This window comes from Natator depressus, chromosome 20, assembly GCF_965152275.1.
Source record: "Natator depressus isolate rNatDep1 chromosome 20, rNatDep2.hap1, whole genome shotgun sequence".
NCBI classification, from domain to species: domain Eukaryota; kingdom Metazoa; phylum Chordata; order Testudines; family Cheloniidae; genus Natator; species Natator depressus.
In genome coordinates, this window is record NC_134253.1 from 21621455 (window position 1) to 21637526 (window position 16072).

Here is a 16072-nt window from a genome sequence, read left to right on the forward strand (position 1 = left end):
TCAGCCAAATCCTCAGCAAACGTCTGCCGGGGAGACTGGTGGAGCCAGGCTGAGCTCCTCCGGCTGACGTCAACCAGCGTAGCTCTGCTGTTGTCACGGCTGCACTGATTCACGTCTGCTGGCACACCCCTGCAGAGCTCTGGAGAAGCCAAACGGGAGGGGCTGTCTTACAGCAGCTGTGCTGAACCAGCACCATTCCACTGCTGGCCACTACGCCCTTCACACCAGCTGAGGACAAGCCTGAATAAACCCAGGGCTCTGACAAGATTTAAAGGAAGGAGGTGGTGGGAAAAGAACAACTTCAAGTTTCATTAGTGTCTTTGATTTTTACAACTCCGCAGCTGCCGCGGTGGGAGGAGATTGCAGGCTGCAAACACTTGTTTCTACCCCTAGAATTAACTTTTTTTTTTTTTTTTTTTGCACTTTCACTCCCTCCTTTTAAATAGCAAAAGAAAAACAACATGCAGCCGTGTTCTCCCAGTGCTCAGCAGCCCAGCAATCACTTTGGTAAATACAAAGCCGCGGACAGAAGAAAAACAAAAAACTTTTGTTCGCACTCCAAGAAAGAAAAAAGGAAACAGGAAAACCCCTGAGATCAAAAACAGAATTAAAAAAAAAAAATCATCAGCATAAATCACTTCAGCTGAGCTGCTTCCGGCAAGAATAATCCCGAAACCCACCCCAGCCCCACCCACAAGGCAAAATAAAATGAAATGAACAGAGGGCAAGGGCTGAGCTCCTAGGTGAAGTCTGAAGCTGCACGCCCCGTGTGCCCCTCCCTCACCCTTTCCCCTCCCCCAATACAATCCCAAACCACGAGAGAAAAGTAAGAGACATACAACAATGCAGGTGGCTGGCGGACAGGCATGGCAGGGAGCCCGCAGCACCGCAGAGTCCAAACTTAATAAATAAGGAGTAAAAAATTGTCATGTGTCTTTGTTCACAGTGCGTGAGTAAGGGTCCCAGCCTCCCTTCCCCATTCCCCTAGTCTCTCGGGGGGCAGGAGGGGTGAAGAGAGAGGCATAAACCGGTGATGCGCCACCGCTCCGGGCCAAGGGAAGTATGAGGTTCCCAGCAGAGCCTTCTTGTCTGAAGGAGGTTGCGGGACAGGGTTGGGAAGAGCCCTCTCTTCTCCAGCTGGAGAAGCAAGCCAGGGCTGGAAATAACCTTCTCTCGTCCAGCCAGTGATGCAGGGCCAGGACTGGAACAGGTCTTCTCTCATCTGGCTCGAGACACAGGACACGGCTGGAAGGGGCCATCTCTCATCCAGCTGGAGATGCAGAGCCAGGCTGGAAAGGGCCTTCTCTCATCCAGCTGGGATGCAGGCTGCAGGCTCCCAAGCAGCTGGAGATGCAGGGCCAGGCTGGAAAGGGGCCTTCTCTCACCCAGCTGGAGATGCAGAGCCAAGTTGGAAAAAGGCTTCCCATCCAGGGAACATGGGACAGAGATGGAGAGGGACTTGTCTTCTTCGGCTCGCTGGTGCCCGAGACACAAGGACTCTAGCGGAAGGGAAGCAATAAACCCACACTCCAGAGAAAACAACCAAGCCCCCCCACTTCCCCTGACGACACTGGAGGAGAGAGCGAGGAGGGCAGGTGAAATGAATGGTTCAACCAAGCCTCAGAAGAGTTGCTTTTGCAAAGATGTGGGGGGCGGGGCAGCTGCCATGGGTCTCCTCCCCGTCCCCACCCTGTGGCGGTGACTGGCCGTAAGCTCTCGCTGGCATGGCCCCCTCCCCGGCTCGTCGTTTTGGCCGCGTGGCTACCTGGTGAAGAAAGGCAGGTGGTGCTGGCTGAGAATGCTGCTTGTACGGGGCGACTCTGTCTTGGCCATGACGTCTTTGAACCAAGACGCCACGTCCACTTCCAGTGTCTCATAACGCTTGATGAAGTTGTGTTCCTGGAAAGGAAGCCAGAGGGACCCTGAGCATAAACGCCCATAGGAATGGGAGATGGTGGGGAGTTGGGGGGAACATAGCATCTTGGGGGGAATAGGGCTGGAGGGATACAGCCTGCTAGCAGTGTGGGAACACACACGCACCCTGTGGGGGGAGGAAGGAGTGAGGGACACACGTATACCCCCCCATGGGGGAATGGATTCACGGAGACACACACATGCACGCCATGGGGGAGATGGACTCGCAGAGACACACACCGCATGGGAGAGATGGAGTCAAAAACACACAAGTACCCCTTAGGGGAGATGGAATCAGGGGGACAAACACAGACACACACACACCCCTTAGAGACATGTAATCAGGGACACACAGCCACACACACCGCTTGAGGACATGTAGAATACCCTGCCAGCTGCCAGTGCTCCTCTCTGCAACGACTTTTGCAACACTGCAGCAGGCAGTAGCTCTGAGTGAGTATGTGGGCGTAGGGGGGTTCTACTGCACAGTGGACAGAGGAGGGGGACTCATATTAAAGAAAAAGGACTAAAATATGAGTAAAACCAAGGCAAAGAGAACAGGCTTGCCCAAGGCATTACAGAAACTCAGTGGCGGAAGTGGGAACAGAACCCAGGACTCAGCCCTCTCCCTGCTCTAACCACTAGACACCACTCCCTTCCCAGAGCTGGGGACAGAACCCAGGAGTCCCAATTCCCAGGCCCCCCATCCCTAACTGCACTCCTCTCCCCACATCAGGAATAGAACCCAGGAATCCTGACTTCCCATCCCCCCATCTTTAACTACTAGACCCTACTCCCCTGCCAGAGCTGGGATTAGAACCTAGGAGTCCTGACTCCCAACCCCTGACTCTAACCATTAGACCCCACTCTCTCGAAGTGGAAAATACAAAATTTCATATTTGCTGCTTATTCAGCTTGACGTAGAAGAGCTGCAGCGGTTTTTCAACAGACCGACTGATTCACTGCAGCATGACTGCTGACTGAGATCTCTCTGCAACCCAGAGGGCCTCCCCCAGCCTTGTGTGCAGTATCACACCAAGGCCTTCAGTATACCTGCTGCTAGGCTCACCCTGGTACAGCATGAAATGGAGCAGGGGGATTGCAGCTGGGGCCGTATTTGAGGCTTTTCCACCAGCAGCTCGGGGAGACAGGAGGTCGGATTTCTGTGTCAGATACTCACAAGTAGCTTGTTGTACTTTGGTCTCTTCCTGTGATCTTTAGTAAGGCTAAGAAGAGAGAAAACACATACAGAGTCTTGGACATCTCCACACACAACCCTCTGGGCTTAGGTTCATCAATACCCTCAGCCACTAGGGGTCAGTCAAGCTCAAGAAACTTGTTTTGTCCCTTATCACGGGAGTGATTGTTTGAGAGCTCTCTAGCACACAGGCCTTTCCCACCAGTGCAGAATTGTCCCAAGCACTTAGGTTTCTGCTGCTTCCCTTGGGAGGCGCCTCGCCGACGGCCAGCGAGGCAGCGCAGGTTGGGCTGCTCAGTGGCACGAGAACCAAGGCCCGGTGGTAGAGGGGGACCGAGCAGCTTGCGAGGCTGAGTGCCCAAGAACTGGGAATTAGGGAAGCTAACAGCGTCCTGCAAACAGGACAGGCTGGGGTTCAGTGCAGATGTACAGAGACATCACCTACTCCAGGTCCAGTGCTTAACTGGCTCTCATCACCGTAGTAGCTGGGCACCTCACAATCCTTTTAACACATTTATCCTCACACTCCCGCAGGAGGAAGGAAGTGTTCTTACCCCATCACGCAGGGCAGGCCCAGAGCCTCACTCAAGGTCACCCAAGGAGGCTGGGACAGAGCAGGGATTTGAACCTGGGTTTTCTAGGGCCTAGGGGAGTGCTCTAACCCCGGACCAAGCATCTGGCTAGGAAGAGTCACTGCCAAGGGCAGAGATGGGGATTGATCTGTTGCCGAACCAGCCCCCCCAGCTGTCTGGCCCTTGTGTACACAGCCAGGCTGTCTGACCAGATGTACCAGCCCCAGGCCCCGTGTGTGCTGTAGCCTGTGCTGAGGGGGCTGGGCCCTCCCAGACCCTAGTGCTAAGCATGCCCAGTCTCCTGGAAGGCAATCACGCAGGAGGCCTGAACGTTAAGGCAAGGAGTGGGGAGCCTAGAGCGTCTAGTGACCAGGGGCATCATTTCAGATTTGGGCGGGGGACGACGACTTTAACCATGATTCCAAGGGCTGCCTAGGCTCTCTAGTTTTTTTGCAGATGATAACTTAGAAATGAGTAGACAGGAGCACTGCATCGAATTCCTACATCAAGAAAGAAAACACATATACAAACACCAAATAAAGCCATATTTTCAGTGTATATGTAAGTGTAAAACAATCAGGGGATAATACAGCAAGATATTCCCAATCCAAGCCTTGGGGTGGAGTCAGAACTGTTCAGATGTGTCCTACCATTAAACCATTCAGACCTTTGTCCAGCTCAGCTGGTGGTGGGGAGGAGCCCATTTCAATCCCCATGAATAAAGTCCCATATGAGGAGCGGGTGCCGCAGCCTGTTGCTCTCAGGGGGAGAATTCTGGATTTGGGAATGACAGGTCCCAAGATCCCACCTCAGATAAGTCCGAGCAAAGACTATGAAAGTTACAGGGTGGAAGCACTTGGTGCACAGGGATTTCTTACGTTGATGTCAAAAGTAAGAGCTGAACGGCTGGTTCTGAAGGCCAGCTTTGTTTATCTCAGCAAGTGTGTTATGAACAGGCTGGTGTGTATGTGCCCCATGTACCTCTTGTGGCTCCCCTGGCTGTCCTGGGCCCTACACTGCTAACAAATAGCAGAGATTCTCCATTAGCTCAGACATCACGGCCTAGTGCTTTGGTGCAGGAGATGGGGGTTCTGCCCCAGCTGAGCAGCTCTCCAAGGCCGTTGTGTGCAGCTCAGTGGCACATGGCAGTTCCAGCTGGCTGTGGAAGTGTCACAACAGAGCAGAACATCCCTGAGTTACTCCTTCATGATCCTAGTGCCCAGTGAGCTGTTCAGTGCAGTGAAAGGTTGTTTCAGAATAGAACAGGGTCAGATAGAAGCTGGCCACTGTCATTTGAAATCCATGTGTGAGTGACAGGGGCTGTGAAAGACTTGCGTCTCCAGACCCCTCCACTGGAATTCCAGCCTGGGACTCCCCAGTTCCCACGGGAGTGCCAGTGGGGGTTCACTGCCATGTGGGGCTCTAAGAGGCTTTTCCTCCTTGCCACCACCATGCAGTTGTGTCAGGGTCAAAGGTTTGTCAACAGCCAAGGGGCAGAGGTCAGTGCTGCGTGACCCTGGGAGTGGCCCGAGCAGTGCCTCGTGGGTGTGTGTCAGTGCGATGGTCAGTCAGGCCTCCCAAGAGCCAGAGCTGTGCAGCTCAGCACGCTGGCTTCTCAACAGAGAAACCCTTACAATCCAAACCCCCTCTAGTGCAGTGGTTCTCCACCAGGGGTGCGCGTACCCCGGGGGTTGCACAGGTCTTCTAGATATTTGCCTCATTTTACAACAGGCAACATAAAGAGCACTAGCAAAGTCAGTACAAACTAAAATTTCAAACACACAATATGTTTATATTGCTCAGTATACTATACACTGAAATGTAAGTACCATATTTCTAGGTCAATTGGTTATTTTATAATTATATGGGGGAAATGGGAAAGCGAGCAGTTTTTCAGTAGTAGCGTGGCTGTGACACTTTGTATTTTTATGTCTGATTTTGTAAGTAAGTAGTTTTTAAGTGAGGTGAAACTTGGGGTACGCAAGACAAATCACTCCTAAAAGGGGTATGGTAGTCTGGAAATGTTGAGAGCCACTGCTCTAGTGGGCACAACTTTTGATTAGCAACTTAACCCCAGGTGCCCTCTCCCCCAGTGCTGAGAAGGGCCAAGCCCCAGGCTGGCGATAGCGCTCTGCCAGGGTTCAGCCCTGCACACAGGTTAGGGAGCGTGAGCAGAGCTAGTGGTGCATGGCCAGACATCAGGTCTGGGGAAGGCAACAGCTCCATCCTGAGCTAACCACCCACACAGACCCTTACAGCACAGATCCATACAGCACTTGGCACATCACATGGCCCTATTCGTGCACCCCTTATCCTCCTAGCACTTATGCTGATGCTCATGTAACCTCTTCTCCGCTGCACTCCCTTGTGGCCCTAGCCCCCTGCACTCCCGCCCTATGCACCCCGCCCCCCAGGCATTCGGTGCAGCCAGTCTCCTACCTCCAGCTGCTTCAAGTAACTCGCCAGGAACCAGCCGTGCAGCCCATTCTCCTGCCCTTCCCACCAGCTGCCATCCAGCACTTGCAGCACTATTACCAGCTCCCCCGCCACGAAGCACAGCCCCAGCCGGAGCCACTCCCTGGAGAAGGGGCACAGGGTCTGACAGCGCGAGCCCCACATGCTGCACCAACGGAGCTGGCCTGCAGAGGTGCCTTTTAGGGAGGGCATGGGGGGACCCCAACCAAAATTTGAAATGGCGCCCCTGCTCCGCCGTAGTACAAAACAAAGGGGGAGCAGGTCCCCCAGCTCCCTAAATGGCGCCCCTTGCCAGGGTATGGGGGCCCCTGTGCCATCTACTTAGGAGATCACTCATTGAGTCACATCTATTGAAGTAGTAAAGGCTCATGGGCAGTTTAAGCTCTGACCATGGCATGGCCCCTCAGCAGCTGACACTGTGCCCCACAGATGCAGCAGATCAGTTCTCCCCCACTGGGCTCAGGGGCCCACGAACGGGGACTTGGCTCCCCAGCAGCGTGGCGGTCACTCACCAGTCTTTAACGAAGGACTGAAAGTCCACGGAGAAGCCCATGTTGTTTGGGAGCAGGGGAGGATCTTCCTGCAATACCTTGGTGAGCACCTCAAAGTCCGTTTTACAGTTCTTGTAGGGAAACTGACCGGTAGCCAGTTCAACCTGCAGCGGGGAGAGCAAGGGTTAAAAATGGAATCAGGGAGCTTAGAGACCGTCCATGTGCTCTATCTACAATGCTGTGCTACTTCCATCAACTGCAATGAGATTTGTGGGGGCTCAGACCTCTGGAAATTAGGGGCCTAGTCATTACGAAATTACAAAGGTATCCAAGTGCCTAAAGATGCAGACAGGGGCCTAGTGTAATTCATAGATGTATAGATTCCCAGGCCAGAAGGAAACTAGTCTGACCTTCTGTATAACACAGGCCATCGGACTTCCTCAGAGTAAACCCTGTTGGAACTAGAGCAGGACAATCCAACGCAGATCCAAGGAACACCCAATATAGAATCCACCATAGCCCTTAGTAAGTTGTTCCCTTGGTTAATCACCCTGTTAAATATTTGGGCCTTTCCAGTCTGACTTTGTCCAGCTTCAACTTCCATCCAGTGGATCTTGTCAGAACTTTGTTCAACAGAAGAGCTCATTATTGTCAAATTTCTGTGCCCCACATAGGTACTTACAGACTCTGATCAAGTCACCCCTTCTCTTTGTTACGCTGAACAGATGTTTGGCATTAGCTTACTTATTCCTCTGGATTTAGAGGGCTGATCTGGCTCCCACTGAAATAGGAGAAGTCTTCCTACCAGGCGAACTTCAAGCACCCTGGTGTGAAAGTTTTGGTTCATGTTTTTGACCCCTGAGATTATCTGAATATCTGGTTTTTTTCCTACAAATGGATTTGTCCTGTTGCATTTCACTTAGCTTAGGCACTGGCCCTAGCCAGATCAGTTTCGCTTGATTTCTCGTCAGTTTCGCTCTCTGGTCCTAAGGCCCTAGTGACAAAGGCGTTATGTGTCCTGGTTTCACTGATGCAAGGGGAACTTTTTATCTTGAAAAGATATTAACACTTCCAAAAGTAGGTTAGTACGAACATTATGGTGGTACCTAGAGGCCCCACTGAAACTGGGGCCCTGTTATGACAGACACTGCACAGACACAGAGTGAGAGACAGTGTCTGCCTCAAAGAGCTCCCACGCTAAACAGGCAAGGCAGACAACAGGAAGGATCATTATCCCCATTTTGTGGGTGGGAAACTGGGGCACAGAGGGATGACGTGATTTGCTCAAGGTCACAGAGGGAGTAAGTGGCAGAGCTGCAATTTGAACCCAGGACTCTTGAGCCCCACGGCGATGCTCTAGCCACAAGACCAGCCTATCTTCTGCATTCCTCTTGCTGAGGCAATTCCTTTTAAAAACAGGAGTGCCCAAAGTTTATGACAGATCGCAGGGCTGCCCCAGAACCTGCATGCCTCACCCACGCAAACCGGCTATTGGTTTGTCCTTGTATCTTCCTCAATAGACAAAGAGACACCGAGTTGGCCAAGGGTAAAAGCAGAGCTGGTTGGGCTAGAATTTCCTGTACCAACATTTAGAATAGTTTTCTGAACTTGAATCGGCAAAAAAAGCCAAAAATGGAAAAAAAATTCACAAAACTGAAAAGCTGAAAAAAAATCATTTTGGGTCAATCGAAAAGTTTCACTTCGATAACTTTGAAATGTTTCACTTTGGTTAGGACCTTTTAAAAATTTTTTAAAAATAATATATAATAAGTTTAGAAACAAAAAGTCATTTGGACTAAAAGATCAAAATGGGACGTTTTGCCATTTTCAAAACTTTTTTTTTGTCTTGGGGGGGGGGGGTGCTGATCCCAACATGTGTGGGAAGTTTCCATTTTGATGAATCAGTTATTTTCTGACAGAAAAAACATGCTGGTGAAACCTTGCCAACCAGCTGGAGATAAAATCCAGCAGCTAATCAGCCCTACCCTTACTCTGCCATGAGCGGGAGAATGGCCAAGGGACACATCTTAGGACTTTGGCTATCTCAAGATCACTGAGCCCCTAGTGGCAAATCTCGGCACTGGGTTCAAAGCAGGGTTTTGCATGAGAAAGTAAAGAAGGGACTTCACTCACCAGGGAGATGCCCAGGCTCCACACATCCGCTCGGATATCGTAGTCTGGTTTGGTGGGATCAGGAGGGTCTATCCTTTCAGGCTGGAAAAGAAAAGTCAGTACACACTCAGTCCCATGGCGCTCACCTGGAGGCTAGGATCTTACATTCACCAAGCACAACACATGCCTATTAGAGACTGAGATTATGAAATCACGCCATTCTCTACTGATATGAAGACAGCTCTGGAGTGGAGGAGGGCAGCTGCGTAACAGCCACACAGCAATGCTGCAATGTAGCCCGGGAAGTGAATCTATCTACAGATTTCTAATGTACATATCAGTGAAGTCAAGAAATCTCATTTAACCGGTTTAAAGTTTGGGCTAAGGGGTGGAATTACCTGGCTGAAATTAGGCCAAGCACACTGGGGCAAGCAAAGGGGGCCAGATCCCCAGCTGGTAAAATGGGCCATAGAGTCATTAAAGACAGATCCCTGGCTCACCTAAATCAGCACAGATTCACTGAAATCACCAGAGCTGCATCCATTCTTTGAGTTATCTTTGAAAACTCATGGCAATCTGGGGAGGTCCTGGACGACTGGAAAAAGGCTAATGTAGTGCCCATCTTTAAAAAAGGGAAGGAGGAGGATCCGGGGAACTACAGGCCAGTCAGCCTCACCTCAGCCCCTGGAAAAATCATGGAGCAGGTCCTCAAGGAATCAATTCTGAAGCACTTAGAGGAGGGGAAAGTGATCAGGAACAGTCAGCATGGATTCACCAAGGGCAAGTCATGCCTGACTAATCTAATTGCCTTCTATGACGAGATAACTGGCTCTGTGGATGAGGGTAAAGCAGTGGACGTGTTATTCCTTGACTTTAGCAAAGCTTTTGATACGGTCTCCCACAGTATTCTTGCCAGCAAGTTAAAGAAGTATGGGCTGGATGAACGAACTATAAGGTGGATAGAAAGGTGGATAGAAAGCTGGCTAGATAGTCAGGCTTAATGGGTAGTGATTAATGGCTCCATGTCTAGTTAGCAGCCGGTATCAATCAAAGTGCCCCAAGGGTCGGTCCTGAGGCCGGTTTTGTTCAATATCTTCATTAATGATCTGGAGGATGGCGTGGACTGCACCCTCAGCAAGTTTGCAGATGACACTAAACTGGGAGAAGTGGCAGATACGCTGGAGGGTAGGGATAGGACACAGAGGGACCTAGACAAATTAGAGGATTGGGCCAAAAGAAATCTGATGAGGCTCAACAAGGACAAGTGCAGAGTCCTGCACTTAGGACGGAAGAATCCCATGCACCGCTACAGACTAGGGACTGAATGGCTAGGCAGTAGTCCTGCACAAAAGGACCTAGGGGTTACAGTGGATGAGAAGCTGGATATGAGTCAACAGTGTGCCCTTGTTGCCAAGAAGGCTAATGGCATTTTGGGCCGTATAAGTAGGGGCATTGCCAGAAGATCAAGGGACACGATCGTTACCCTCTATTCGACATTGGTGAGGCCTCATCTGGAGTACTGTATCCAGTTTTGGGCCCCACACTACAACAAGGATGTGCAAAAATTGGAAAGAGTCCAGCGGAGGGCAACAAAAATGATTAGGGGACTGGAACACATGACTTATGAGGAGAGGCTGAGGGAACTGGGATTGTTTAGTCTGCAGAAGAGAAGAATGAGGGGGGATTTGATAGCTGCTTTCAACTACCTGAAAGGGGGTTCCAAGAGGATGGATCTAGACTGTTCTCAGTGGTAGCAGATGACAGAACAAGGAGTAATGGTCTCAAGTTCCAGTGTGGGCGGTTCAGGTTGGATATTAGGAAAAGCTTTTTCACTATGAGGGTGGTGAAGCACTGGAATGGGTTACCTAGGGAGGTAGTGGAATCTCCTTCCTTCGAGGTTTTTAAGGTCAGGCTTGACAAAGCTCTGGCTGGGATGATTTAGTTGGGATTGGTCCTGCTTTGAGCAGGGGGTTGGACTAGATGACCTCCTGAGGTACCTTCCAACCCTGATATTCTATGATTCATTCACACCAGCTGAGGATCCAGGGCAGGAGTCTTTAGATCTTGGCTCACTTATGTCATCTCAAGCATCACAGCTCCCCCTAGAGCCACCCTGGAGAGCTGCTTCAGCTGGCCATTCTTCAGAGGTCTCCCATCTCAATACTGACCAAGCCTCACCCTACACAGCTGGCAAGATCAAAGGGCACCCCATCCTAAGAAACCACCCATCCCTGGGGCTCAGGCACCCGCAGCTGCCAATTAGCGCACAGGCAGCCTGAGGCCCAGCAGCACCCTCTCTGAGCCTCCTGGGGTTTATGACACGGCCCAGCCCTCACCGCCATGTACGCCGCGCAGCCCGCACTCCGGGTCTTGGCCTTCGAGTCCACCAGCCTCCCGCTGATCCCGAAGTCACACAGCTTTATCTGCCCCCTCTCGTCTAGCAGGATGTTGGAGGGTTTGACATCTCTGTGGATGACGCCATGCTTCTCCTTCAGGTAGTAGAGCGCCTTGACGATCTGAAAGGACACGGCATTTCCCAGAGTCATCCCACTGCACCCACCTGACCCCCAGGCTCACCTCAGGAGGATCAGCAAAAGGAGGGGCCAGCTAGAAAAGCCAAAGAGATCCCAGGCTCTGTATGCAGCAGGGGGGGTTAGCCCCTCTGTACACAGCTCTGCAGAGAGCTCAGTTCTAGGCCCATCAATCCCAGACTTCCTGTCCTGGAGAAGGGAGGAGCCAGCCCCCCTCACTCCGATGAGATCGGATTGCAGGATCAAGGCCCCAGGCATGCATGGGGTGCTGTGCAGAGATCAGTGGGAACCAGGCCCTGAGGCGAGAGATCTCTCTCTCCAGGAGCCCCCTTCCCAGCACAGACCCTGTCTGCGCAAAGCCAACCCAGCTGCCAAACGGGAAAGGCGGCTGGTGTGTCGGGTCCCTCCCAGCTGCTCACGTGGGAGAAAGGTTTGGCAGGTGCCCATCATGCTGCATCCAGCCCCACTTGCCCTTCCCCGACCTTGCTCCACCAGAACTCACTGCCACCGTCATCTTCCCCAGGATCCTCTCAGGGATGGGCCCCTGGATGCGTTTCTTGAGCTTCTCCGCACATGTGCCCATCAGCTCCATGGCAATGAAGACGTCTGTCTGTGTGGGAGGGAGACCAAGGCCAGGTTACCATGGGGTGCGACGTGTGCTTGGCTTTCCAGACAATTTTGCGGAAAGGAGGTGGCGGCTTTGGGTAACGTCACACCACACTGGGGGCGGGCGTCGGAAATCGAACCCGGGACCTCTCTACAAACACAAGCCTCGGCTACCTGAACTGGAAGAACCAGCTCTGACAGCTCAAGGCTGAAGCCAGGGCGTGCAGCCACAAGGGGGAGATGGAGAGCTGCAGCATGAGCGCAGGGGGCTCTTACATTGGTGATGAAGGTCCCGAAGCACTGGACAATGTAGGGGCAGTCGTGGCTTTTCAGCACCACATCCAGGTCCATCAGGATCCTCTTGTTCTCCTCCTTGTTACCTGAGCGACGCATTTGCTGTGGGGACCAGACAACAGGAGGGGATTACAGAGTGGCTCTATGAGCTGAGAGCTGACTGCAGGGGTGAACAGTGACACCTGCTCTGCCCCGCCATGCAGGGGACCGTATAACCCCTTGTTAATTAACGCGGATGATTCCCCACCCACGTAGGGCAGCGTTATCTCCAGTTCAGAGGTGGGGAAACTGAGGCACAGACATGAGGCATGACTTGCTCAAGGTCACACGGAGTCAGTGGCAGAGCTGGGAACAGAACCCAGGAGTCCTGGCTTCAAGGCCCCCCCTATTCCAACTTCTAGACATCACTCCCCAATCAGAGGCAAGAATAGAACCCAGAAGGCCAGCCCTTGCCCCCCATGCTCTAACTACCAGACTCCACTCCTCTTCCAGAGCTGGAAGTAGGACCCAGGAGTCCTGACGTGTAGTACCGCCCTGCTCTAACCACTAGACACCACTCCCCTTTCAAAGCTGGGAATAGAACCCAGGAGTCCTGATCCTCTCCTCTCCCCATTCAACAACACCCCCTCCCTTCCTGATGGAACTATTCACCCCTTGCTCGGTCTGTTTTTAAGGCCCTGCCCCCGATGCTCACCTTCACGGCTATGATGTGTCCCGTTTTCTTGAATCGCATCTTCCACACCTGACCACACGTCCCACTGCCAATCTCGCCCAGGTTCTCCAGGTCATTGATCTCTGCTTGGTACCGCTGCACAGAGACACATACACACAGGGCTACAGGAGGGGCCATACAACAGAGCCCATGTCTATACGCAGGGGCCCAGCAGACAACCCTGAGCTAGGACAACTCCCAGTGGTAAACTCCATGGTAAGCATGCCAGCCAGTGGGGTACCAGGCTTCACTGACTGACACACTAGGTTCCCCCTGGCCTCACATTGCACCCACCTGCCAGTTCTCTAACCCACAATGGAGATCGAAAGGGCAGGGAATCCTCAGTTCCCCTCTCCCTGCAGGATGGGCATCCCAACAAGGGGCAGCATATGCATGTGGTGAGGGGTGGGGGGCGCTTGCCCTCATGCAGCCTGTCCTGGGGCAGAGGATTTTGTCTCAAGCCAGAACCAAATTCAACACAGAACAGTAGCCACTTCTGGGATGCTGCCAGGCGCTGTTTAATAGCTGCACGGCAATGCCACATAGGCCCCCCCTCCTACTGCCAAAATGCAGCCATCTCTGCTGTGGCAACACCACACTGGGATCACTCACCCAGCCGTGAAATGCAGCCACCTCGGAGTGGGACTTGGCAGCTGTTTAAAAGCACAATGCCACACAACAGCGTAGGAGAGGAAACCTGATACCAATCAGGGATACTCTGCAGTAGTTGGCACCTACAGTTCTACTGACGGAGCAGCACTGAGAATATGATCCCTTTGCACTTCTTCCAACTCACCTGCCCTCCTATGGTCAGGTAACCCGTTTGCTTCATGATTTCCTGCAGCTTCTGATCTATCTCTATACTAGAGAGAGACATGGAGAAAGTTTGGATGGAGACAACATACCAAATCAAGTGACTCTGGCTCCGAGGAGGAGGAGGAGCTCTCCTGCCAGGTCAGAGTCCAAACTAGGCACTGGCTGAGGACCCCAGCCCACCTGTAACAGCAGGCCCATCAAGTCTAGTGGTCCCACCGCCCTGTGGCACTGGATTAGCCCAGTGATCTGTCTAGCCCACCAGAATAAGGTGGGGAAAATCTCACTGGCTGAGCCAGGTGGCCCGCTCGACCTCATTGGCCGAGCCAGGTGGCCCGCTCCACCTCATTGGCCAGGCCAGCTGGCCCGCAATGCCAGTTTACAGGACATCGACACAAAATAGGTGATTGGTGCAGCAGCTGCATTACACGCAGTACCCTATAGAGGGAGCCAGCTAGCCAGGCCAAGAACAGCGGCCCCAGGGGTTTCCTTAGCTCAGCCCCATCACCACCACTTGGGAGGTGGTGTCCTTTCCCCACCACTTACCTCTCCATGCTCCTGGGTATGGGGAAGGGTGGCTGGGGCAGGCCCAGCATGTGGCGGGGGCGCGGCTGGTGCGTTTGATGCTGGGGAGAGTTCTCCGAAGAAGAGGAACGGCTGCTGCCATCGTTCGCCAGGGGGAGCTGCAGGGCTGTGGGAGTGAGCGAGAGTCAGGCCCTCAGATGCCTGGGTCCCTTTCCACACTCTGCTCCAGAGGAACCCCCCCACCCCCGCCTCCTGCATCTTATAGCCCCAGATCCCTATCTGTGTTGCATGGAGTTGTGAGGGCCTCGCTGAAGGGGGGATGCGATACCCACAGCCATGCTGCTTACTGTCCAGCATCCCGACTTGCAACACGTCCCATTGCTGACACTGTGCCCATCAGAGAGCAGAGCCCTGTGTGGATGCCACTAGCTGCTGGAATGCACAGCACCAACCCTTCCCCTCACCCTGGGCCATGCCACCCTGGAGCAGATTGTAGGGACCTATGTGGACCTGGCCTCCATGGGGCGACAGGCCAGGTAAGACATAATGGGTCTTCTCTGCATTTAAGTCCCATGATTCGATAAAGCAGATTTTCCAACCTGGGCTGCAAAAGCCTGTTTTCCTCTCATACTAGGGTTGCTCACCCCAGGCCTCAGCAAAGTGGTTAACAGCTGTTGGGAGCGACTGTGCTGTGCTGGAATCCCAAGTGCTAGATGTACACGGACCCACAGGATACAGCTGGGTTTGGCCTGCAGACTGGTCACTGCAAACGATCCTGACCCTTCCGAGCAGCTAATCCTGGTGGGTTTTATAGATGGCACTTGAAGCAGAGACAGAGGCGGCTGGATGATTTGTCCGAGGCCACCGCAAGTTAGGGCGGGGAACCCAGGCATCCTAGCTTGAGATTTAACCACACAATGGGAGTTGTGTAGCTAAATCCTCCTAGCTGCTTTTGCAATTCTCAGCCCTGACTCCCAGCCGGCTGCCCACACTCCCTGCTATACCACTGCTGTAATTCAGCCAACTGGCAAAGACTGGCAGCATGCCTTAAATATAAGGAGTCCATCAGGTGAGATTTAAGGAAGTGGTCAGAGATGGAGCCTCTTCAGGTGTGTCAGTTTCCCGGATCAGTTTCAACATAAACCGATCGTCCCCATGTTAACAAGGGAGGCAGCTCTGCCACCAAAAGGCTGGGAACCTGCCAGAATGAGAAGAGGAGAAAGCAAGGCCCACTGTTTGCCCCTGGAAGTTTGAGGCAAAGTTTTACTGGGGCAAGTCCATGAATGAGCAGGGAGGTCGCTGCAGTTGTTACCCAGCCTTACCACATTCTATACCACACAGGTAACGGGGAAGAGGGGAAGGACTGAATCTTCCCACAGGCTTGAAATAAAACAGCCCCTCCCGCATACTGGGGCAGGGAACCACGGGAAGCACAGAGCGTAGCTGGGGCACACACTCAACAGCTCAGAGCACGAGTGGGACGCCCCTTCTGAACTTCTTCCTGCTCACGGGCCAGAATCACAGAGCTATGGCCCCTGCTTGCAGGAGCGCACCTGTAGTTCACATCCAGACCTCACCGCCCAACTGGGAGGAGCTGTCCTCAAGAGACTACAGATTCCAGCATACAGTGCTGCCAGGTCTTGGAAGAAGGTGCAACACAGCATGCTGGGACATGTAGTCCCTCCTCCACCCACAGCCTGTGCCCCCTTGTTGAAGGTAGGGAGGCTGCCTGTAGAACTCGATGGGTTGTGCTTTGGCTAGAAAGTTGCTGTCACATTTTGGCCTCACTCTGCCCAAGGCATCACCCCAGAGGCCAGCGAAGTTACCGC

At 52.8% G+C, this 16072-nt stretch overlaps 1 protein-coding gene across 2 annotated transcripts in view; it reads right to left on the reverse strand.

The window, feature by feature from the left end:
- Positions 1-931: 931 nt before the first annotated feature.
- The window catches only part of MAP2K7 (mitogen-activated protein kinase kinase 7), a 44012-nt gene continuing 28871 nt past the window's right edge, over positions 932-16072 (reverse strand). For both annotated transcript variants that reach the window (XM_074934895.1, XM_074934894.1), the window contains 10 exons: positions 14265-14409; positions 13702-13768; positions 12888-13001; positions 12176-12295; positions 11796-11903; positions 11099-11278; positions 8784-8864; positions 6672-6814; positions 3095-3140; positions 932-1899 (listed from right to left, as the gene is read on the reverse strand). In XM_074934895.1, the coding sequence (XP_074790996.1) occupies positions 1762-1899; positions 3095-3140; positions 6672-6814; positions 8784-8864; positions 11099-11278; positions 11796-11903; positions 12176-12295; positions 12888-13001; positions 13702-13768; positions 14265-14409 (1142 nt within the window). In that variant the 3' untranslated portion in view covers positions 932-1761. The remainder of the gene's footprint in view (positions 1900-3094; positions 3141-6671; positions 6815-8783; positions 8865-11098; positions 11279-11795; positions 11904-12175; positions 12296-12887; positions 13002-13701; positions 13769-14264; positions 14410-16072) is intronic.